The sequence below is a fragment of the Danio rerio genome, chromosome 22 (assembly GCF_049306965.1).
Source record: "Danio rerio strain Tuebingen ecotype United States chromosome 22, GRCz12tu, whole genome shotgun sequence".
In the NCBI taxonomy this organism is placed as follows: domain Eukaryota; kingdom Metazoa; phylum Chordata; class Actinopteri; order Cypriniformes; family Danionidae; genus Danio; species Danio rerio.
In genome coordinates this window covers 40,039,535-40,064,469 of record NC_133197.1, presented here as the reverse complement: position 1 = coordinate 40,064,469, position 24,935 = coordinate 40,039,535, and the positions used below count along the sequence as shown (strand labels likewise).

The 24,935-nt window shown below is 41.3% G+C and overlaps 1 protein-coding gene and 1 long non-coding RNA gene across 3 annotated transcripts in view; one reads left to right on the top strand and one right to left on the bottom strand.

The window, feature by feature from the left end:
- Positions 1–22,467, bottom strand: part of kcnh1b (potassium voltage-gated channel, subfamily H (eag-related), member 1b) — a 52,015-nt gene extending 29,548 nt beyond the window's left edge. Inside the window, exons 1-8 of one of the 2 annotated variants that reach the window (XM_009296521.5) lie at positions 22,318–22,467; positions 20,814–20,840; positions 17,665–17,788; positions 15,435–15,541; positions 15,223–15,351; positions 12,653–12,771; positions 9,362–9,754; positions 2,070–2,499 (exon numbers count right to left, since the gene is read on the bottom strand). In XM_009296521.5, coding sequence (XP_009294796.1) covers positions 2,070–2,499; positions 9,362–9,754; positions 12,653–12,771; positions 15,223–15,351; positions 15,435–15,541; positions 17,665–17,788; positions 20,814–20,840; positions 22,318–22,390 — 1,402 coding nt within the window. In that variant the 5' untranslated portion in view covers positions 22,391–22,467. 2 annotated transcript variants of the gene reach the window in all.
- Positions 21,945–24,935, top strand: part of LOC141380262 (uncharacterized) — a 40,366-nt gene continuing 37,375 nt past the window's right edge. Inside the window, exons 1-3 of the long non-coding RNA XR_012397973.1 lie at positions 21,945–22,250; positions 22,346–22,479; positions 24,308–24,380. This is a non-coding gene — a long non-coding RNA (uncharacterized lncRNA). The remainder of the gene's footprint in view (positions 22,251–22,345; positions 22,480–24,307; positions 24,381–24,935) is intronic.

Sequence of the window (24,935 nt, the reverse complement as noted above, 5' to 3'; positions counted from 1 at the left end):
CATTTCTGCAATCAAAAGCGAGTGATGTGTCTGATTCAGCACAGCGTGAACTGACCTGATATAACATGACAACTGCAGAGTCCAGCATTTCTAATTAGCTCCTCACTTCATTCAGCTCCCATTTAGCCAAAGACGTCTGCAGTCGGTATTAAAGCAGTGTGTGGTGGATGGTAGAAGTTAAGTTTTCTATTTTTGGACTCGAATTCGGCATCCTACCGCACAAAACAACATTTTTCCCATTGCAGCCTGTCCTTTTTTGAGAGGGTGCTCGCTGCAGAGCCATTTGAGCAGAGCTGAGCTCCAGCGAGGGGGAGCATGAGCTCTCGCTCTGCCTCCTGTAAGCTGTTTTAATGCGTACACCAACCCCACCCCTAACCCTACCCCCAGTGACATCACTCGTAAAAGAAGTGCAAAAAAGGTGGAGCTCAAGCTCAAGCTCCCCCTCGCTGGAGCTCAGCTCGCCCAAATGGCTCTGCAGCGAGCACCACTTGCCTTTTTTGGCAACCGGGGACCCGTGTGACGTCATGTGTGACGTAGGTTGGTAATTGGTCTATAGAAGTGTCTTGAAAAATATCAAGTAAAATGTTATTTACTGTCATCATGGCAAAGATAAAATAAATATATTCTTAAAAATCAGTTTTTAAACTTATTAACTTATAAGTTTTTAACTTCAATTAGTACAAAATGCAGCAGCCAGAGTTCTGACCAGGTCTAGAAAATATGATCATATCAGCACAATGATATCCTCCTTACACTGGCTGCCTGTTCAGTTTTGTATTGAATTTAAAATATTACTTCTCACCTATAAAGCTCTAAATAATCGAGCTCCTGTTTATCTAACCAACCTTCTGTCTCGCTACAATCCAACCCGCTCTTTAAGATCTCAAAACTCAGGGCTTCTGGTAGTACCTAGAATAGCAAAGTCCACTAAAGGAGGTCAAGTCTTCTCATTTATGGCTCCTAAACTCTGGAATAGCTTTCCTGATAACGTCCGAGGCTCAGACACACTCTCCCAGTTCAAAACTAGATTAAAGACCGATCTGTTTAGTAAAGCACACACTCAGTGCATCACCTAGCGGGTTCCACACAGGCTTCTGCATCTTGTTTATATACACAATGAACAGCAGCTACGCTAATTATTCTCTTTATTCTCCATTTCCACCTGGGGATACTCATCCTGAGGTCCTCAGATTATGCGGAGTCACTGATTGGATCCAAGACCAGTGATGAGAGGATCCCAAGGATTCCATATCCGGGACCAGGCCATATCCTGAGCTGCTGCTGCACTGATGGTCATGGGAAGTGGAGAACATGAGTCTGATTCCAGCGACGCTCCAGGGACAAACGAGTCTTCACTGAGGCCATTTTCCAGCCTCCACCACGGCGAGTGAAGCTCTGCACAAGACTTTTGGCCAGCGGAGAAATTAAAATGGTCGTGCCCAACTGAGTCTGGTTCTCTCAAGGTTTTTTTTCTTCACTCCCATCAGGTGAAGTTTTTTTTCCCTCTCCGCTGTCGCCACTGCCTCGCATGGTTCAGGATTGGTAGAGCTACGCATCAATGAATTTGCTCTTCAGTGTTTGAACTCTCAGTAATGATTAAATCACACTGAACTGAGCTAAACTGAACTGAACTTAAACACTAAAAACTGAACCACACTGTTACAGTTACTATGACCATTTATGTGAAGCTGCTTTGACACAATCTACATTGTAAAAGCACTATACAAATAAAGCTGAATTGAATTGAATTGAAAAAACTATTATGCTTAGAAATGTGCTGAAACAATCTTCCCTCCATTAAACAGGAATTGGTGAAATAAATAAACAGGGGCGCTTATAATTCAGGGGGGCTAATAATTCTGACTTTAACTGTATTTGCAGATATGGATTTCTTTAGTTGTTACCAACATGCGGTGACAATTTCAAGTCAACAAAATATGTTTTCTAAGATAAATGGTGACGTGTACAATACTTATATTTCCCATAGTAAATCTTCACATGATCTCGAATTAATATTCTAATGATATTTGGGTGAGTTTTGAATCTACGTTAAATATAGTTGTACTCACATCCGATCATCATCATGGCCACGGCGAAGATCTTCTCCCCGTCGGTGGTGGGAGCGATGTTCCCAAATCCAATGCTGGTCAGGCTGGTCATGGTGAAATACAGAGACGTGATGTAGACCGAATCCTTGCTGGGACCCCCTTCCCACTTCCCTGAGCCGCTGGCGTTGAAGTGATAGGGCTGACCCACAGCTTCGCCCAGCAGATACAGCCAGCTGTCAGTGCGCACCATGTTGGCGTCTTGATCGATAACCTCATAGTCTCCGATGCTGTACCAGATGCAGGCCAGCCAGTGAGCGGCCAGACCAAACACACACACCAGTAAAACCAGCACTGCTGCGCCGTATTCAATGTAGTGGTCCAGTTTACGGGCCACACGGCCGAGACGCAGCAACCGGACCACCTTCAGAGAGCTGAACAGACTGCTGATGCCCTGCAAGAGGAGCAGAAGGAGATTAAAGTACACATGAAGTCAAAACTAACCTTCTGAGTTCGCCTACACATTCAGTCATGATAAGATGGTTCCCAAACTCTTTTTTGCCTGTGACGCCCTTTTCCCCATTGGAAAATATTGTGAGGCCCCTCTTCACATTTAGGTAGGTAGTGCACACTAATTACGTAGTGCTGTCGCCTCACAGCAAGAAGGTCGCTGGGTTCGAGCCTCGGCTCAGTTGGCGTTTCTGTGTGGAGTTTGCATGTTCTACCTGCCTTCGCGTGGATTTCCTCCGGGTGCTCCGGTTTCCCCCACAGTCCAAACACATGCAGTACAGGTGAATTGAGTAGGCTAAATTGTCCATAGTGTATGAGTGTATGTGTGAATGTGTGTTTGCGGATGTTTCCCAGAGATGGGTTGCGGCTGGAAGGGCATCCGGTGCGTAAAAACTTGCTGGATAAGTTGGTGGTTCATTCCGCTGTGGCGACCCCGGATTAATAAAGGGACTAAGCCACAGGTGTCAAACACAGTTTAGTTCCAACCCTAATTAAACACACCTGATCAAACTAATTGAGTCCTTCAGGCTTGTTTGAAACCTACAGGTAAGTGTGTTGGAGCAGGGTTGGAACTAAACTGTGCAGGGCTTCGGCCCTCCAGGAATTGAGTTTGACACCCCTGGACTAAGCCGACAAGAAAATGATTGAATGAATGAATGATGATATTGATTATTATTATTAATATTATTATTATTATTATTTTAATTACGATTAGTAAGTAGAATATTGTTAATTAATTAATTAATTTGTTTATTTATTTATTTATTTATTTTGTTTATTTATTTATTTATTTATTTATTTTGTTTATTTATTTATTTATTTATTTATTTATTTATTTATTTATTTATTTGTTTGTTTGTTTGTTTGTTTGTTTGTTTGTTTGTTTTTGAACAGTCTACTTTTACAATTTGACACATGTAAACCGCTGCAGGAATGTTCTAACCAGCAGGCCCATGTCATATCCAGTACATATACTTAATAAACAACCCGCTATAAATTAAAGAATTAACGTCTGCTTTTTGTTGTCACAAGCTTTGCAGACGTAACATGAACTCTGCTTTTAAATACATGTCAGGGTTAACGCTAAGGATTTTTTTCTACTGGCCCGATCGAAGCAGTGTTCCAGATTTTTACTTGCACTGCCAATATGACAAAACAAAAAATGCGTCAAAATGTTTGTAAATCTAGAAATAAAATATTTTAAAAAATGTTAATAAATGTATAATGAGCAAAATTCAAAGTGTTTTGCAAACAAAAGTAGCAAAATGTGCAGGTATTTTATTGCAAAACAAAAGATGGCTGACCTGCCAAATTGACGGCAAACTGTACAAAACATCACTTCATTTTTTTAGTCGTGGTGTACCTCATAAATGTCTGCTTCCAAGATGTTAGAAACAAATGTTTTCCTTTAGCATCATCACTTGATGTTAACGCCATGCTGCTGTCTCTTCGCTGTACGGGTTGTTACAAAAAAATAACGTCCAATCAGATCAGAGGAACCGAGATTGTAACATTTGAAGGCTTAAAAACACAAACTGTTTCTCGATTCTGACAGTTTTTGCACGCAAATGACAATTAGTCACAGACAAATGAAACTTTAGTGACAGGGCATCAGTAACAATCCTGTCTAATGTCCTGAGCATCTCACACACTGGCCCCGGGCCATCGGGCAGTCCTTATTGTTGAGCCCTGCATGTAATAGGTCACCTTTAGCTGTCGCCATGAGGCTGTGTTCAAAATGACATCAATGGTTTCAAAGTGCACTGAGAAGGGAGCACAATTGTAAACATGAAGATGGCTAAAACTGAACGGTAAAATACTTTACACCTAAGAGGGATGACCTCAATGCGTTTTTATTTGTAATCATTCCAACTTTGAATGTTAGAATGTGCTAAATGAATAGGGCATAGGGGGGATAAGTGTTGTGAATGTGATCTGCTGATCTAACAGACTCCGCGCAACATGATTTACAGCAATGAACTCCATGTTGCATGTCAAAATGAAGCCATTTAATGTTAAACTAAATGCATTTCTCAAATGATTATTTATATTAACAGGAACAAATAGTATTGGAGAGTTGTTTGTGTTGTCATGAACGCGACACGAACTTTGAACTGTGATTGAATGGAGAATGATTGACAGGTGCAGCAGTGGGAAGCGCTGAACTGAACATGAGTTTAACCAAGTCGATATTCATCTGTGCTTCACATTAAACTACAGAATGGCTTCAGAATATTTGGGATATGGTCGGCTACATGACAACTTTCTAGTGCCTTATATTAGGCTACCTTCGTGGCTTTTAAATTACACCGAATATAGAGCAAGATCGGATTTGGATCAGCTGATCCAGCAAAAATATGCGGTATTGAACTGATATCCAAGTCAGTGCATCCCTAGTAGCAACCCAGTACTGGGAAACACCCATACACACTCATTCACACACTAACTCATACACTACAGGCAATTTAGTTAATTCAATTCTTTCCTTCTGCAAGAGCGTTACAGTTCGTATTGTGCTTCATTACGCGACTCAATACTGGACACTGAGCGGGAAAAGCCCTGCAGAATCAGCATGACTGTCTCACACAGTGGCTGAGCTTGAACTGAATGCAGCCAGAAGCAGGAGCAGAAAGAGGACGGATAAGTGATGTTGACGTTTTCTGAAGGGAAGAGGACTGTATGTGTGAGCGCTATAATCTCCTGCTCCACATAAAACACAGCTTTGAGTCTGCACTTCCTACTGAGGGATTAAATAAGCGAGTCTGAGCCAAGACCAAGACCAGCACCTGACAGGTTGTGAGCCGCCGTACTGTGCTTAAAATCAAAAGTGACCCATTTAACTTTCCTCGCACCACTTTCTGGATTAAAGGGCCAGGTCTTTCTGAATATTGCTCTAAATGTATGACATGGCGGCACGTTGGTGCAGTGGATAGCACAATCGCCTCACAGCAAGAAGGTTGCTGGTTCGAGTCCAGCTGAATCAGTTGGCATGGAGTTTGCATGTTCTCCGTGCGTTCTCGTGGGTGCTCCGGTTTCCCCCACAGTCCAAACACATGCGGTACAGGCAGGGCCGGCCCAAGCCTTCAGGGGGCCCTAAGCAGGATTTTATTTGGGGCCCCCTTGGTGCAAACAATATGACAAATTATCATCAATCCTTGATAATTTGCACACTATAAATTTAAAACACACATTATCGATTTTGTTCGCTGTAGCTTTGTTGCTTACATCATAAAATATATGTTTTAAGACAATTCTAAATATTATTCTGCAGAAATAACTTCCTATTGATCCAACTTTTTAAATGACTACTTGCCACAACTCTAAATAATTATTAGACACAAAACATTAATATGGGCTGGCAGAAACAAAAACAGCTGCAAGTAGCCAATAACATACTGATTTGTATTATTATTTAAGACGCTGTCAAACAGTCAAACATAGTGACAATAAAGATATTTTTTTTAATTGGATATAAATGATAACACTGAAAAAAATCATATTGTATTTTGTAGTTCAAATAACTTAAAACATATATTTAAATTAAAATCAAATTAAATCAGGAAGCATTTTTAGACACTCGCATATAAATCAAATTACTAAATATGTACAAAAATTGTTCAGTTTTCAGAAATAATTCTAAATTAAGTGATTTTTTTTGTAAAACAAATTAATCTGCCAATGAGATAAGTAAAATAATCTGATTTAAAACCTAAAACAATATTATTATTTACCCTAATTGGCAGATTATTAAGCTTTTTTTAATGAAAAATTCACATTATTTTGACTAAATATCCTTCTAGAAAATGCTTATTGGTTTAAGAATTTTTAGATATTTGGACTAAAAATCACACAAAAACTATAAGAAAGAAAATCATTTTTGCTGTGTATTTACCAACTGTTAATTGTAATTGTAAGCAGCCGCTTAGTTCGCTTATGCCTTGGGCCGGATCTGGGTACAGGGGAATTAGGTGGGCTAAATTGTCCAAGTGTGCATAAGTGTGTATAGATCTTTCCCAATAATGGGTTGCAGCTGGGAGGGCATCTGCTACATCCAACACATGCTGGATAAGTTGGCGGTTCATTCCGCCGTGTCGACCCCAGATTAATAAAGGGACTTAAACCATGCTCACACTCTTAGATATCAGCCACGATGTTTTTCATCTGAGACAAATTTGGTGAATCCTAAAAGATTCCTGAAAGCCTGAGCTACAATTGATGGTTGAGTTAAACATATTTGGTACATTGTTGAGTCATTTTTAACCTTCATTAGGTTATTTAATAATAACTCAACCATATGGGTTAAATATTTGGTGCTTTGTTGGGTTATTTATAACCTTTGTTTGGTTATTTATTTATTTTATTTTAGCTGCATTAATATGCGTACATAATTTTGTTTTTGCATTGTAAAGTTTATTTAAGCCCTAACATAATAATATTGTTGTTATTTTTCAGTAAATTACCTCTCGTGTCGTGTTTTTCTATTTGTTTCACCAGCACTCTTAATTATTGATGATACAAACGCGTGCTTCATGGCCGATAAAATGCTTTCTCTACCTCCCGTGTTCATCTCCACAGTTTTTTTGGGAGAAATTGACACACATATTTGGCGTAATTCGGCTGCTATGTGGGTTATTTCCCTCATTTTACAATATTAAACATGTTTACAGATTGATATTTGTCTGATCCCAGAATTCTGCGCTTAGTAGATCTGGATGATATAATCATTCATTCATTCATTTTCTTGTCGGCTTAGTCCCTTTATTAATCTGGGGTCGCCACAGCGGAATGAACCGCCAACTTATCCAGCAAGTTTTTACGCAGCGGATGCCCTTCCAGCTGCAACCCATCTCTGGGAAACATCCACACACACACACACACAATACGGACAATTTAGCCAACCCAATTCACCTGTACCGCATGTGTTTGGACTGTGGGGGAAACCGGAGCACCCGGAGAAAACCCACGCGAACGCAGGGAGAACATGCAAACTCCACACAGAAACGCCAACTGAGCCGAGGATCGAACCAGCGACCTTCTTGCTGTGAGGCAAACGTGCTACCCACTGCGCCAATCAGATGTTTCAATATAATGTTAACCTCTGTGAGTTTGTTTTGGGTTTTTACTGCAAACGTCACATCCGTAATGCTGGAACTGCTCACATGTTTTTATTATTTTAAAGGCAGTTTCATGTTTGTGTCACTATAATCACAGAGAGCCAAGTTTGGTTTGGCCTGCAGTGCAGCATTAGCTGAGAGTAAAGCTACGCTTGAATGGTTCTGCTGCAGAACGACACTGGTAATGATGGCTGCCGGGACACGCCAGCTATTAATGATGATGATGACTTCTGGACTGACGGATTTCACAGTTCTAGCAGGGTGCAAAGCTTGTGTCTCCTGTGGGGTGTGTTTCTGCGGTAATATAGCAATACAGCATAAGATACTGCGATATCGCTCAGAGAGAATAACTGCCAGCTTCATTCACAGAGCTCCTGAGGGAAATACCCGGCATGCACGGATGAAATCAATCCTGAAAAACACAGCTTCAGTGCGGGAAAGCCATCAAAACTGACTGTGAGGCAATAATGCAATTTCAGCAGAAAGATTGAGACTGATATTGAACAGATGCAGGAAATTTCCACAGTATTTCCTATAATATTTGTTCTTCTGGAGAAAGTCTTATTTGTTTTATTTCGGCTAGAATAAAAGCAGTTTTTAATTTTTTTAAAGCCATTTTAAGGTCAATATTATTCACCCCCTTAAGCAGTATTAGCTTTAGATAGTCTACAGAACAAACCACTGTTATACAATGACTTGCCTAATTACCCTAACTTTACCCTAATTACCCTAGTGAAGCCTTTAAATGTCACTTTAAGCTGAATACTGGTGTCTTGAAAAGCATCTAGTCAAATATTATGTGCTGCCATCATTGCATATTACAGTCTTGCACATAATTCGCATCGTAAACAGCTAATGAGGGAGCAATGAAGGGCCGCTCATTACCACCCTCATTACCACCGTCATTGGACGCCCTACAGTCTCTTGGACTTGAACACATGCATGCTGTGGCCAATCTGATCATGCAAGGCCACATGCCAGTTAAGATGAGGCCATATTGGTTGAGGGTTACTTACAATTGCTAGCCCTCCTGAATATTTGTATTCCCAATTTCAGTGTAACGGAGAGCAGATTTTGTTCAACACATTTCTAAAATGCAGCCATTTTGCGCCAGACCGCACACCAAACACCAGTTGATTGGTGGAGAGGAGACAGAGATTAAGCCAACTATGATATGGGGAGGGTTAGGAGGCCATGATGGACAAAGGCCAGTGGGCAGATTTGGCCAGGATGCCGGGGTTAAACCCCTATTCTTTTCGAAGGACATCCTGGGATTTTTAACGACCACAGAAAGTCAGGACCTTGGTTTAACGTCTCATCCGAAAGACGGCGCTCACTGAGCAGTATAGAGTCCCCGTCACTATACTGGGGCATTAGGACCCACACAGACCGCAGGTTGGGCGCCCCCAGCTGGCCTCACTAACACCACTTCCGGCAGTAACCTAGCTTTCCCTAGTGGTCTCCCATCCAGGTACTGACCGGGCGCAGCCCTGCTTAGCTTCAGTGGGCGACCATGTGAGAGTTGCAGAGAGCTAGCTGCCAGCTAGCTGCTTTTGTTGTAGCCGAAATAAAACAAATAGGACTTTCTCCAGAAGAAAAAACATTATAGTTAATACTGTGAATAAATCCTGAATCTGTTCAACATCATGGGGGAAATCTTTGACAGAGAAAAAAGAATTGTAGAAATCTCACCTCGTCAACATTCTCGAAGGCGTTAATGACGTCGTACGGCAGGCAGGACAGCAGGTCGATCACGAACCAGGTCTTGACGTAGTTCATACGGATCAGTTTGGGGTCTGAGATCACCTCTCCCGCCGGCCCAACAAAGGTGGTGTGGAAGTTGAGCACAATGTCCACCAGGAAAATCACATCCACAATGCTGTCCACCACCAGCCAGGTGACGTTGTTCTGCTTGGTCTTAAAGGACACGTTGTAGGGCACCATGATGGCGGTGTAGAAGGTGAGGATGAGGATCACCCAGTCCCAGGTGGTCTTGAAGGTGCAGTAGTGCAGGATGATGTGCGGAGGCGTTTTGGGAGCCTCTTGCTTGTACTGCGGGAGAATGTCTGATCCCAGCTGCAACACCTGGCAGATCAGATCAGATTGATATTATTTTGAGCATTCTTGGGCCAATCTTTTTTACCGTTTATGATGGAATCTACTAAAGCTGCACGATATTGAAAAAAAGGATTGTAATGTTTTATTTTTCTGCAACATAAACACAGTCTCACAAGATAGTCTGACTAGCTCTATTTCAGAGATGCCCATGGTAACCTTTGATTTGGCCCACCATCCCATCTGAGAAGAGAGGGAGACTGATGGGGATGGTTTAGATGGGGATGGTCATTTCAAATTTAAATCTAAACTTTTATTTGTTTGTTTTGTTATTAGGCTTTAAAAAACGCTATATCCGCGTCTAGGGCGGCAGAATAGTGAGGGCGGTGTCCGTGACACTACCCTCACCACCCGCGCCCTCAGTTATGTCTGCGTCTAGGGTGACAGAATAGTGAGGGCGGTGTCCGTGCCACTACCCTCACCACCCGCGCCCTCAGTTATATCCGCGTCTAGGGTGACAGAATAGTGAGGGCGGTGTCCGCGACACTACCCTCACCACCCGCACCCTCAGTTATATCCGCGTCTAGGGCGGCAGAATAGTGAGGGCGGTGTCCGTGCCACTACCCTCACCACCCGCACCCTCAGTTATATCTGCGTCTAGGGCAGCAGAATAGAGAGGGCGGTGTCCGCGACACTACCCTCACCACCCGCACCCTCAGTTATGTCGGCGTCTAGGCCGGCAGAATAGTGATGACGGTGTCCACGACACTACCCTCACCACCCGCGCCCTCAATTATGTCTGCGTCTAGGACGGCAGAATAATGAGGGCGGTGTCCGTGACACTACCCTCACCACCCGCACTCTCAATTATGTCTCCGTCTAGGACGGCAGAATAGTGAGGGCGGTGTCCGCGACACTACCCTCACCCCCCGCACCCTCAGTTATGTCTGCGTCTAGGGCGGCAGAATAGTGAGGACGGTGTCCACGACACTACCCTCACCACCCGCACCCTCAGTTATGTCTGCGTCTAGGGCGGCAGAAAAGTGAGGACGGTGTCCACGACACTACTCTCACCACCCGCACCCTCAGTTATGTCTGCGTCTAGGGCGGCAGAATAGTGAGGACGGTGTCTACGACACTACCCTCACCACCCGCACCCTCAGTTATGTCTGCGTCTAGGGCGGCAGAAAAGTGAGGACGGTGTCCACGACACTACCCTCACCACCCGCACCCTCAGTTATATCCGCGTCTAGGGCGGCAGAATAGTGAGGGCGGTGTCCGCGACACTACCCTCACTACCCGCACCCTCAGTTATATCCGCGTCTAGGGCAGCAGAATAGAGAGGGCGGTGTCCGTGACATTACCCTCACCACCCGCACCCTCAGTTATATCCGCGTCTAGGGCGGCAGAATAGTGAGGGCGGTGTCCGCGACACTACCCTCACCACCCGCACCCTCAGTTATATCCGCGTCTAGGGTGGCAGAATAGAGAGGGCGGTGTCCACGACACTACCCTCACCACCCGCACCCTCAGCTATATCCGCGTCTAGGGCGGCAGAATAGTGAGGGCGGTGTCCGTGACATTGCACCCTCAGTTATATCCGCGTCTAGGGCGGCAGAATAGTGAGGGCGGTGTCCGCGACACTACCCTCACCACCCGCGCCCTCAGTTATGTCTGCGTCTAGGGCGGCAGAATAGTGAGGGCGGTGTCCGCGACACTACCCTCACCACCCGCGCCCTCAGTTATGTCTGCGTCAAGGGCGGCAGAATAGTGAGGGCGGTGTCCGTGCCACTACCCTCACCACCCGCACCCTCAGTTATGTCTGCGTCTAGGGCGGCAGAATAGAGAGGGCGGTGTCCGCGACACTACCCTTACCACCCGCACCCTCAGTTATATCCACGTCAAGGGCGGCAGAATAGAGAGGGCGGTGTCCGCGACACTACCCTCACCACCCGCACCCTCAGTTATATCCGCGTCTAGGGCGGCAGAATAGTGAGGGTGGTGTCCGCGACATTACCCTCACCACCCGCACCCTCAGTTATATCCGCGTCTAGGGCGGCAGAATAGTGAGGGCGGTGTCCGCGACACTACCCTCACCACCCGCACCCTCAGTTATGTCTGCGTCTAGGGCGGCAGAATAGTGAGGGCGGTGTCCGTGCCACTACCCTCACCACCCGCACCCTCAGTAATATCCGTGGCAGAATAGAGAGGGCCTGACCCTATTAGAATAGAATAGAGACCCTCGATTTTAAGCCAAACAAACTGTGAATCACATTTTAGCCAGAATCGTGCAGCCCTGATGGCCACTGAGTGAAACGACCTGCCTTAAAGGGACTTTGGTCAAACCCAGCAGGACTTTATCCTAATATTCTCAGTTTATTTATTTATTCAGGCAGATTTAAGCCTTAAACTATACATTGTACAATCAAAAACAATCCCTTGCAACTCAGAAATTAAGAATTTTTAATACTTGTTAACTTTCCATAAATTCTCTTACCTAATTATGACACTTTTTAAGACCCTGCGGACACCCTGGTTGAGCTGAAACTGAGGGAGTGTGTGACGTGAACAGCAGAAGCACATGCTGGAGATTTATCTGAGTACAGCAGACGGGCTTTTGGGATTGCAGCACACACTCTTGGCCAAGACTGCTCAGGTATAAATGGATGGAGGGTTCCTTTGATGACAGTGCTGTAGCGCACACACACACATACACGCACATACTTGCATACATGCTTTACAGGGTCACTCCATAGGCTAAATGTATTTTATACTGTTAACCTTGACAGGAAACTTGTGGCAAATTTAGAACTATTTAGAGTAAAACAAAGTAATTCCCATGTCAATATAAAACTTTGTGTCCCTGTAAACCACATAAACCTCTACACACACACACACAGAAGCAGTCACAAATACATACAGATTTACCTCAGCCAGACGTGAGTGTTTAAGCACGTTTTCTCCCCGTTGGACAGTCGGCGCCAGCTGCTGTAAAACACCACGACTGCTGGTCAGCGCCCGTGTCAGGCGAGCAAACTTCCCCCAGCCTAACATCAGATGAAAACAAAAAGATTAAATGTAGTGAATGTTCATAAATGAACAGATAATCTGCATTGAAAACAAGGTCTTGATCACACCTCAACATCAAAAACAGCGTTTCTCCACTCAAAGTATTACACAATTAATAGTACACAATTAACCCTCACATAAGCCTGATTCACAATGGTAAGCTTGTAATGATGTTGTTTTTTCTATTTTGAGTGGTACTGGCCAGTTTATGTTTGAGAATTATCCCTCTCAACTCCACTGGTAGTGCAATGTCATTTTTTATCAGGTGTTTTGATGATGTTTTCTGTCAAAAAAACAGATCTTATTTGTGTCAAACGCCCAAAACATAGAATCACCAGACACTGCATCCACATGACTGACAGCCACATAAACACAGCAAAACATTCATCTGTGCTAAAGGGTCACGCAAAACTTATGGACTGCAGCTTTAAAGTCGGCATGAAACAGAAATTATGATTTTCCTTAATGGTTTCCCTAAAGGAACAATAGCCCCGCCCTAAATGATTGACCGCTCCGCCCTAAATGACTGATAGATCCTCCCTAAATGACTAATAGCCCCACCCTAAATGACTGATAGATCCACCCTAAAAGACTGATAGCCCCGCCCTAAATGACTGTTAGATCATCCCTAAATGACTAATAGCCCCGCCCTAAATGACTGATAGATCCACCCTAAATGACTGATAGCCCCGCCCTAAATGACTGATGGCCCCGTCCTAAATGACTGATAGATCCTCCCTAAATGACTGATAGCCCCACCCTAAATGACTGATAGATCCACCCTAAATGACTGATAGCCCCGCCCTAAATGACTGATGGCCCCGTCCTAAATGACTGATAGATCCTCCCTAAATGACTGATAGCCCCACCCTAAATGACTGATAGATCCACCCTAAATGACTGATAGCCCCGCCCTAAATGACTGATAGCACCGTCCTAAATGTCTTATAATCCCACCCTAAATTAATGATAGGCTCGCCTAAATGACTGATAGATCCTCCCTAAATGACTGATAGCCCCGCCCTAAATGACTGATAGATCCACCCTAAATGACTGATAGCCCCGCCCTAAATTACTGATAGCCCCACCCTAAATATCTTATAATCCTACCCTCAATGACTGATAGATCCATCCTAAATGACTGATAGCCCCGCCCTAAATTAGTGATAGCCCCGCCCTAAATGACTGATAGATCCACCCTAAATGACTGATAGCCCCGCCCTAAATTAGTGATAGCCCCGCCCTAAATGACTGATAGATCCACCCTAAATGACTAATAGATCCACCCTAAATGACTGATAGCCCCACCCTAAATGACTGATAGCACCGCCCTAAATAACTGATAGCCCCGCCCTAAATGACTGATAGCACCGCCCTAAATGACTGAGAGCCCCGCCCCAAATGATTGATAAGCTAATCGTGTAATATCAATGTCTTCATCACAGCTCCTGCAGTCACTCTTCAGATGCTGCATCGGCTAAGTCTGCCATCTGATCTCAAAGCGATTTCGCAGTACTTTGATGCCACATGTGAAAATCACGTGGAGTCGGCGCAGCATCAAGTCAGACAAAATTTCAAACTAGCATGCACCGCTTTAATTTTGATTGGTTGCGCAGTGCTGCATGAAGGACGACCTACTGACTTATAACCCGTCCTAAATGACTGATAGCCACACCCTAAATGACTGATAAAGCCCTAAGGGACTGATAGCTCCACCCAAAATGAATGATAGCCCCTCCCTAAAAGACTGATAACACCATCATAGATTACTTATAACCCCGCCCTAAATAACAGATAGCCCCACCATAAATGGCTTATAATCCCACCCTAAATGACTGATAGCCCCAACCTAAATGAATGGTAGCTCCGCCCTAAATGACTGATAGCTCCGCCCTAAATAGCTTATAATTCCACCCGATATGACTGAGAGCCCACCATAAATGGCTTATAATCCTGCCCTAAATAACTGATAGCCCCGCCCTAAATGACTGAAAGCCCCAACCTAAATGACTGATAGACCCGCCCTAAATGACTGATAGCCCCACCCAAAAATTACTTATAATCCCGCCCTAAATGACTGATAGCCCTGCCCCAAAGAACTGATAGCTCCACCCTTAAGGACTGAACTGCTGCCGGACTGCCTTCTGAACTGAACTGAGCTCCACAGAACACTTCTACCTGACAGACAAAACGCCATTATGTTACTGAAGTGTACTCCCAGAAAAAGACTGCAAGAATTTGTTCCAAGGACACTTGAGACTGGGCCTAGAAACCCAGTCCTGATGGCAGTTGGAGATAAACTATGCATGAAAGCTGACCTTGAGGGTTGAGTTGAGAAATTCTGATTCAACACTGAACACCCAGACACTAGTTTCCTAAATCTTTTCAGATGAGATCAAATGACTGAGATGAAGAAAAGCGCATCAAACCTTTAGAGGAGTCGTCTTCAATTGGCTGCTTGAAGGCAGTGATGTCGCTGAAGGTGCAGAGGAAAAGCACAACTTTGTCCTGTTCGTTTCGGATGGGAGCGATTTTGACGAAGAACCACACTGGCATCCCTGCAATATCAGCAACTTTTGAATCACTTGATGAATGGGATAAGCATGAAGACGTTTTAAATGATCTCAAAGAGCCAACTCACGGTTCTTCTTGTACATCAGTAACTCAAAGGAGTTCATCTCGTAGTTCTCGAAGGTCTGGCGGAGTTTCTCACTGGTTTCTTTGTCAGAAAGTTCCCCGTACATGAAGCTGAAAGAAGCACACATGGGCAGACATCAACAAAAACCCCTTAAATAAACCAAAAACGTATATAAGCCAAAATAACCTGATCCAGAATGATCAGTGGAAACAGAATGTACCTGAGCTCAATTTAGGGTGCTTTCACATCTGTAGTTGGCTTCATTTGGTCCGGACAAAGCGCAATAAATGATGCATTGCTGCATTTTCTGCCGTCTTTGGGTCGTTTTCACACCACACTGCTGGCTTTGGTCCGAACCAGTTGAAACGAACCAAAATGCAGTCATCTGACAAAATCCACATCTCTCATTGGCCAGATGTTGTTGAACATGTTTCCTAAACTGCTTATTGATTGGTCAGAATTCACGTGCGGGAAAATGCCAATGAACTCCCGCAGGTAAACAAAACCTTTTACTCTGGAGGGACGACTGCGCTGGCTGATTGTATGCCTGCTTTAGACAAACTATACATTTCGAGAATGAAGCGCGGCCGCGGCTGAAAAACAGTGTTTAATGCATCACGTGAATTAATTTAGCTAAACTGTGACATGCTCATCTTGCAGAAATATTACCAACGATCCATCAGGTAATGTTTTCCCCTCTCTCTCTCTCTCTCTGTTGGTAAAGCATGTCTACAAATATTTTCCTCCATATCCCATAATGCACAGCGCATCGGCCTACGGCAGCTGGATTAGTCCAAAAGGCGCAGTACTGTTTGTGGTTGGACCTGTTTTAGTACGGATCATATTCTCACCACAAACTAACCACTCCAGGGTTCGTTTGAAAGCGTACTTAGACCACCTCTTCAAGCAGGTCTCGATACGCTTATTTGGTCCTCTTTTGGTGCGCACTCGAGTACGATTGCTGCATTCACACCTGCCCAAATGAACCGCACCAAAAGGGGAAACGAACTCTAGTGCGATTCAAACGAACTAAATAAGGCAGGTGTGAAAGCACCCTTAGAGGTTCACGCTAAAGGCTGTCAATACTAACATACATCTGGCTTTTCAGCTTTTTTATTTTTAATAAATTTGCAACAATTACAGAAAAAGATTTCACTTTGTCATTACTGCCTTCTTTTATCTGAGAAATATCGCTAAGTTACAAAGTATGCTATCTATGTCAGATGCAGAAAAGCTAGCCCATGCTTTTATGAGCTCTATGCTGGATTACTGTAATGCTCTGTTTGCTGGCTGCCCAGCATCCTCTATTAACAAACTTCAATTAGTACAAAATGCAGCAGCCAGAGTTCTTAGCAGGCCTAGAAAATATGATCATATCACCCCAATGTTATCCTCCTGACACTGGCTGCCTGTTCAGTTTCATATTGATTTTAAAATATTGCTTCTTACCTATAAAGCTTTAAATAATCTAGCTTCTGTTTATCTAACCAACCTTCTGTCTCGCTACAATCCAACCCGCTCTTGAAGATCTCAAAACTCAGAGCTTCTGGTAGTACCTAGAATAGAAAAGTCCACTAAAGGAGGTCGAGCCTTGTCATTTATGGCTCCCAAACTCTGGAATAGCCTTCCTGATAATGTCCGAGGCTCAGACACACTCTCTTAATTCAAAACTAGATTAAAGACCTGTCTGTTTAGTAAAGCACACACTCAGCGCATCACTTAGCGGTCTGATACATGAATGTGCTCCACGCAGGTTTCTGCATCTCGTTTAAATACAGTATGAACAGCAGCTATGCTAATTATTCTCTTCATTCTCTATTTCCACCTGTGGATACTCATCCCACGGCCCTCAGACTATGCAGCGCCACTGATTCCATCCAAGACCAGCAATAAGATGATCCCAAAGTTTCCATAATCCTGGACCAGGCCGTATCCTAAGCAGCTGCTGTGGTGTTCATGGAGAAGTGGAGAGCATGAGACTGATTTCTATGACTCTCCAGGGAGAGACGAGTCTTCGCTGAGGTCCAGCTTCCAGTCTCCGGCGCCTAGACTGCAGCTCTGCACAAGACGTTTGGCCAGAGGAGAATTGGTCGTGCCCAACATACACACTCATTCACACACTTATTCAATTCACTTATAGCGCATGTTTTTGGACTTGTGGGGAAAACCCGAGCACCCGGAGGAAACCCTATTGGATACAGTCACATGATTAATAACAGAAACATGAAATCACCTGCATGTGCTGCTCTTCTGCATGACTTCAGCACGATGGTAACCGGACAGCTTGCAGAATCCGTCATTACTGTAGACGATCGGCCAGTCCACAATCTGGGCGTTCCCCAAAACAAAATTGGTGTCTGCCAGGAAGCGAGGAGCAACATTTTAAATTTTTCCACTTGACATTGTGCCAGCTATTTACACAGGGGGTCTCAAGATGTTTCTGAAACAAACATTTGTCTTAAAGCGCACTCACAGAAGCAACATTTTACAAAAATTACATGGTGTTTTATCCGTAATTCCAAGAGTAATGATTGTTTACAGAATGATATCTTTCACACCGAGCAGCTGTGCAAGAAAATCAGTCATGAATTGTCATTACAGCTGAACAGTTTTGAGTGTTTTTGCCTTTTTGGTAAATGTGAGCACATCTTAACACTTAAATAAACAAACATTTCAATCTGAAACATCTGTGAAACACCCGTTACATACCATTAACAATAAACAGTACATTTAATAATGCTGCAATCTACGACTGCCATATATAAGCCGAAATTTGACACCCACACAGTGTAAAATGAAACAATCAATTGACATTAAAAACAGCCTTGTTAAATATTAATTTATTAGGTAACACTTTACAATAAGGTTCATTAGTTAATGCATTTACTAACATGAACTAATCATGAACAACACATGTAGAGCATTTATTAATAATAATTGAACATTTACTAATGCATTATTAACATCCAAGTCCATGCTTGTTAACATTAGTTAATGCACCATGAGTTAACATGAACTAACAATGAACTACTGTATTTTCATTAACTAACGTTAACTAACATGAACAATTACAGTAGTAAATGTATTGTTCATTGTTTGTTTATGTTAATAAATGCATTAATTAACATTAACTAATGAACCTTATTGTAAAGTGTGACCATTTATTAATTTATTGCTTAAAGAAGTGCTTAGTTTCAGCATCTGAATAAATCACACATCCAGTGTGTGTCTAGGCATGGGCCGGGATACGATCCTGACGGTATGATAACCTTGGATATAAATATTACGGTTTCACAGTATTGTGATTATTGCTCTAAAATAGACTCTTTTTAAATGTCTGGGTAAAAAATAACAACTTTTTTCCCCTTTGAACACAATATATTTTATTTTAGAAAACATTTATAATATTTTGGAGCAGTAAACATGTCAGGCTAAATAATTCTAATGAACCATTGACTTCTGCTGTCTTCATTAGTTTCAGAAACACAGATTTCTTTACAATTTAAATCAGCTACTTTTGATTTGTTTTCCGCTGGAGATACTGTTGTCCTAAAAACCTAAAGCTACCTAAAAATATTTTAAAAGCAAAAAAATAATAATGAATTTACTTTTCCAAACTGCGGTATACCTTGATTTTGTCCCATGCCTATGTGTGACATTACTGTCAGGCCCGGATTGGCTAATCGGGAGGAGCGGGAGAATTCCCGGTGGGCCGGTCCGTTTTTTGGCCGCGAGGGTCGGTGTCCCTAGCTCCAGAATCTGTTGCTCTCATCAGTCACACGTTTTAAATTAATTAATTTATTTACTTGACCACAGTCTTCTTATTCATTATTTTACCGCAGCTCTTCTCTTTTTATATATAACCAGCCTGCAGGTTAAAGATGATATAATTCAGATGAGTCACCTTTAAATATATAACTGTTGTGGTCCAGTGGATAGCACGTTAGATTATGACGCCGCCGACCCGGGTTTGAGTCTTGTCTGATTATGTAATTATTTTTCATTTTTATTGTTACGACATACAATACTGTTAGGGTTGTTGAACATTTGAAGTTCTAAAGCAGCCGTTCTCTTAAAAAAAGACAGTGTCATTAGAAACTGAATTGGAAATGACCTTATTTTAATATAGTCAGTCGTGAACTGAGGTGGGCTGGTCTGAGGCTTGGAACTCCAGGGCTGAAAAGGAGTCCCACTCCGGCCCTGACTACTGTACAAAGATGTTTTCAACAATCAGTTTTCCTTTTAAATGTGGTATACTGATTAAAATAAATAGCACAGGTTTTGCAAGTGCGAAATCTACACCACCAGACAAAAGATCCCAGTTCTAAGAGCAACGATCTAGTTCTAGCAATTTCTTGTTGATCATTTGGAAAAGTGGACGAAGGTTGATTTCTCTGCTGAATCATCTGTTGATCTGCATCCCAATCATCACAAACACTGCAGAAGACCAACTGGAACCCGCATGGAGCAAGATTCTCACAAATATCAGTCAAGTTTGGTAAAGGAGAAAATCATGGTTTGGGGTTATATTCAGTATGTGAGAGATCTGCAGAGTGGATGATCGACATCAACAGCCTGAGGTATCAAGGCATTTGTGCTGCCCATTACATTACGAACCACAGGAGAGGGACAATTCTCCAGCAGGATAGCGCTCCTTCACATACTTCAACCTCCACATCAAAGCTCCTGAAAGCAAAGAGTGCTCCAGGATTGGCCAACCCAATCACCAGACATGAACATTATTGAGCATGTCTGGGGTCAGATAAAAGAGGAGGCATTGAAAAAGACTTTTGTCTAAGCAAAGTCAGACCTTACTGTCCTAATTAAATCATTCAAAGTTAGGTCATGATCATATTTTATTTTGGTAAAACAAGCACAATCTAGCGATCTTTGCCTTTCATATTAGCCACTTCTGAAACCAAACGATAAACTAGAAGTCAACTTATTATTTGTTGTTCCTAAAACACGGATAGGCCACAAGACTTTTGTCAGGTAATGTATGGATGACTGATTACCAACCACAATAGTGCAAGACTAAACAGGATTTGAAGCAGAATATAAACATATATGTTCCTGCCATAATGTGATTGCAGCAGCAAGTCATTTAAAGATGTAAATAAAAGATATCTAACAATACATATTTGTTGCATAATCCCCGAGTGTTGAAGCTTCTCCACAAATTCAATTACAAAATAAAACTGAGCACATAATGTATATAATAATACACAGGGGAGGGTGAATGAAGGGATACGAGAAATCACTTTCACTGATCTGGATCCACAAATTACAGATGACAAAGCAAACAACGATGAACAGAAACAGCACCACACAAGGATAAACGAACGAGACTGAAATACCGAAATAAAAACAGCAGCTATATACCTGTCTGTCTATGAGAAAATGTCCAAACTGAAAAGTTGAAAGGAGCAAGAACAGGCAACTTTTAGATTTAGGATTTATTTGTTTGTGTGTGTGTGTGTGTGTGTGTGTGTGTGTGTGTGTGTGTGTAGTCTAGAGTAATAATAGTTATTGATTGAGGTAAAGTTGGTATTATATTGGCAAAATCGAACATTACAGGGTTTCTGCAGGTTTCACAGAGTTAAATTTAAGACATTTCTAAGACCGTTATGACTGAAATTGTAGACTTATAAAGCGCTAAAGCCTAAAAAATATTTCAAATGGCCCAGATGGAAAAGTTTTTTTATTTGACCTATCAAAAATATTTTATTATAATTTAATACATTTAATAATATGATAATACATACATAATTTACAAATTTTAGATTTAAAATATTAAAATATTGTGTAAGAACAAGCAAGCTCTACTTGTATCTATACACTTTTTGCCAACATAAACTTTCTTTAAAAAAAAAAAAAGAACAAATGTTTTAAAAGTTTTAAAAACTATAATAAACTAAATGTACATACACTTTTTTTTAAAGATTTGTTTTTGGCCTTTTGTAGATAGGACCGTATTTAGACAGGAAGCAAAGTCGGAGAGAGGGGGGGGGATAGGGTAGGGAAATGTCCTTGAGCTGGGATTCTAACTCGGGACGCCCTGACATGCTACTACCATATGTTGGCGCACTAACCACTGAGCTATTGCGCCAACAACATGAAGAAATTTTAAAAAAATGTAATTTTAAGGAAAATAATTAAACCAATATGATAAGTCGAGTTAAAAATAACCTTTTTAAAATAAAAAGTTTAAAATTGTATTGAGATGATTGTTGATGATTGTATGGGTTTTGGCCAGATTGGGATGCAATGCATGAACAAATGAAAATTAAGACCTGTTTAAAAAAGATTTAAGACCTACAACACAATATTTCAGTAATAAAATCAGCCTAAAATTTGGATTTTGAGATGTATGACATTTTAAGACCGTGCAGAAACCCTGCATTAATAATATAATTTCTGGAAAGTATTATTTGCAAATTAAACAAACTGGAAAATCACAATAGCCCTATCAAAACTACAACATTGTTGGTGATTTAAATGATGCTTATGTTGTTTGAAAGTTATACTTACATGTGATTTCAGACCTAACATTCTAGAGATGTAAACAAGGCACTGCCAAAATGAATGAATATGAAGTTGTATAAACCAGCTTCACCTCAATATAACACTGTACCACAGTAACGTTAGTAGAATTAATTATGGCTATGTCTTTAGTATACAAAACACCAGATCATTTAATGTGTGACATGCTAAATTAAACATAAGCGAGAGAAATCATTCCAGCACAGCAGTAAAAAAACTGATGAAACACCGAGATGGATATAGTAGGCTACAGCATGGTTATAGTACACTCCAAAGGTAAGTGCCGAGTTGATTGTTATATAGCTAATTGAATAATTTCATCAGTGTACAAGGCTTTTCTCACCGTTGGAGCGCCGCACTATATTCTCCAGGAATGTGTTCTGAGGGGCCACCAGTCCTCTGCGTCCCCCCGCCATCCCTGCACCTCCCGCGGTCTGAAATCAGCGCTGAAGAGCCTCCTGCTACATGATTCTGGAGGAGCAAAAGAGAGTCTGATTCTGAAGAGGTGTGTGTGTGTGTGTGTGGAGACCTGACATGTGCTGATGAATTAACGGTGAACAACGGAGACATCTGTTGGTGAGAGACAGGATTACAAATAAACAAACAAAAACCTGCGATGAGGTCATACTCTTTTACGTTAGTAACGTAAACACGGGTGCAAACATATACTAAAGCTCTATTGTGTTTGTTTAGATTTAATGTTTGTTTTTATTTCGGTCCCATACTATCACCACTATGAAACAGACATTAAATGTTATTTTAATGACATACAATGTTTATTTTGCTAGCGCAACTTTCTTTAGTTGAACAATGGGCTAACTCTAAGCACAGCTGTATTCAGACAACGCTAAACTTTCTGTGAAGATATAAATGTGACTATTTTGAATTTCATACGGTTCCTTTTACATCATTGATGCTACAATGAAATTAAAACACAATAATTTAAACATATTTAAGTATTAATTTAGTTGTTAAAGAGTAAAGCAAGATGAAAGGCTAGCTAGCTAGTACCTTAATTAGCAGCGTTAGCGCAGAAACTCCAATGAAAATACTGGGGTAAATATACTTTTATATAATTTAAAGACATGGCATGTAAAAATGTCATTTAATGCAGTTTTTCTTGTCCATTCTGTTACCCACTTTATATTGTATATCAAGCAGGCATTGAAGATTTAGTAGAGTACGTTTACATGGAAACCAATAATCCGATTTATTATGATTAAGACAACATTCTGACTAAGATTCAATTAATCTGATTAAGGTCATAATCGAACTTAACAGAAATCAGATTAAGACATTTGGAGTATGCCTAGTTGCATTATTGAAGTGCGGTACAGACATGTAAACACTGCAATCAAACTATTACATGTGTAATACAACTGTGTATATGTGTGTGTCTATATACAGTTGAAGTTAGAATTATAAGCCCCCTTTGATTCTTTTTTTTTTTTTTTTTTTTTAATATTTCCAAAAAACAGATTCAGGAAATTTTCACAGTATGTCTGATAATATTTTTTCTCTTAGAGAAAGTCTTATTTGTTTTATTTCGGCTAGAATAAAAGCAGTTTTTAAATTTTTTAACACCATTTTAAGGACTAACTTATTAGCCCCTTTAAGCTATATATTTTTGATAGTCTACAGAACAATCCATCATAATACAATAACTTGCCTAATTACCCTAACCTGCCTAGTTACCCTAATTAACCTAGTGAAGCCTTTAAATGTCACTTTAAGCTGTATAGAAGTGTCTTAAAGAATATCTAGTCTGATATTATTTACTGTCATCATGGCAAAAATAAATTAAATCAGTTGTTAGAGATGAGTTATTAACAATTGGGGAAAAAAATTAAACGGGGGCTAATAATTCTGACCACGACTCTATATATTTCCCTGGTATTGGAGTGTAACAGTGTGGAATTTATTATTCTTTCTACAAGAAAAAATCCACAGATGACCCATCCATGTGTGCTGAAATGACACACTGAAAAGGCATTGGCAATTAACAAAACACATCTGAAATTTGAGATAGATTTATGACTTCCTTTTTAAGTCTATGCTGCCATCTGTAGGGAAACATTGAATTAACAACACCAGCACATTACTTACATTACTGTATATCTTTAGTTAATCGTGCCTACAGAGCTGAGGATTTGTGTTAATGTTTGCCATATGCTGTTTAATACTTGTTTTATTTCGGTGTTATGCACTGTTTGAGTTGTGCTATTTAGTTTAACTTACAGGCGTAGAAATTATTCAAAATAACCATAAATACTCCCAATGGCTTGAGGTTAGATTCAGACACGTAACTCAAGGTCATTTTGTTTGATTTTCAGATCTGACTGGAGTTATAGATGGAGGAAATGAATAAACAGCGCTTGCTTCCACCTTCCATACAATGACGTCAAGGTGCCCTTGAGTATGTGTGTGTGTGTGTGTGTCTACTGTTCATCGTACAAATGTCCCCTCAAGTATAGTAATACCAGTCTTTTTTGACCTTGTGGGGACATTGTTTTTGCCACCCATAAGCAAAGTGGCTCGTAAATCATCCATAATGAAGAGTATTTACAATATAATAGTGCAAAGTGTTTCCTGTGAGGTTTGGGAACAGGGGAAGATAATATACAATGGATGAGGACATATTCAGCGTATTAATTACCATACTTGTGCTTCACTTTATTTCAGATTCAATCCATATGCGTTTTTTTTTTCAACAGACTGACTCATAGTGTTTTAATTTATCAAAACTCAGTGCAACCATTAATCTATTCACTTTGCCATATGCAGGAGCTTTCAACACTGAAATTCCACATTGGTTTATGACTGTTATGAACACCCTTATATATGTAATACTTATTAACCGTTGAAAGCTTTTCCATTAGTTGTAGAAACTATAAACATTTTATAACATCTAGAGTCCCTATACACTGTTAAGCAACTAAGGTGACTTTACTTTCAAAAGAG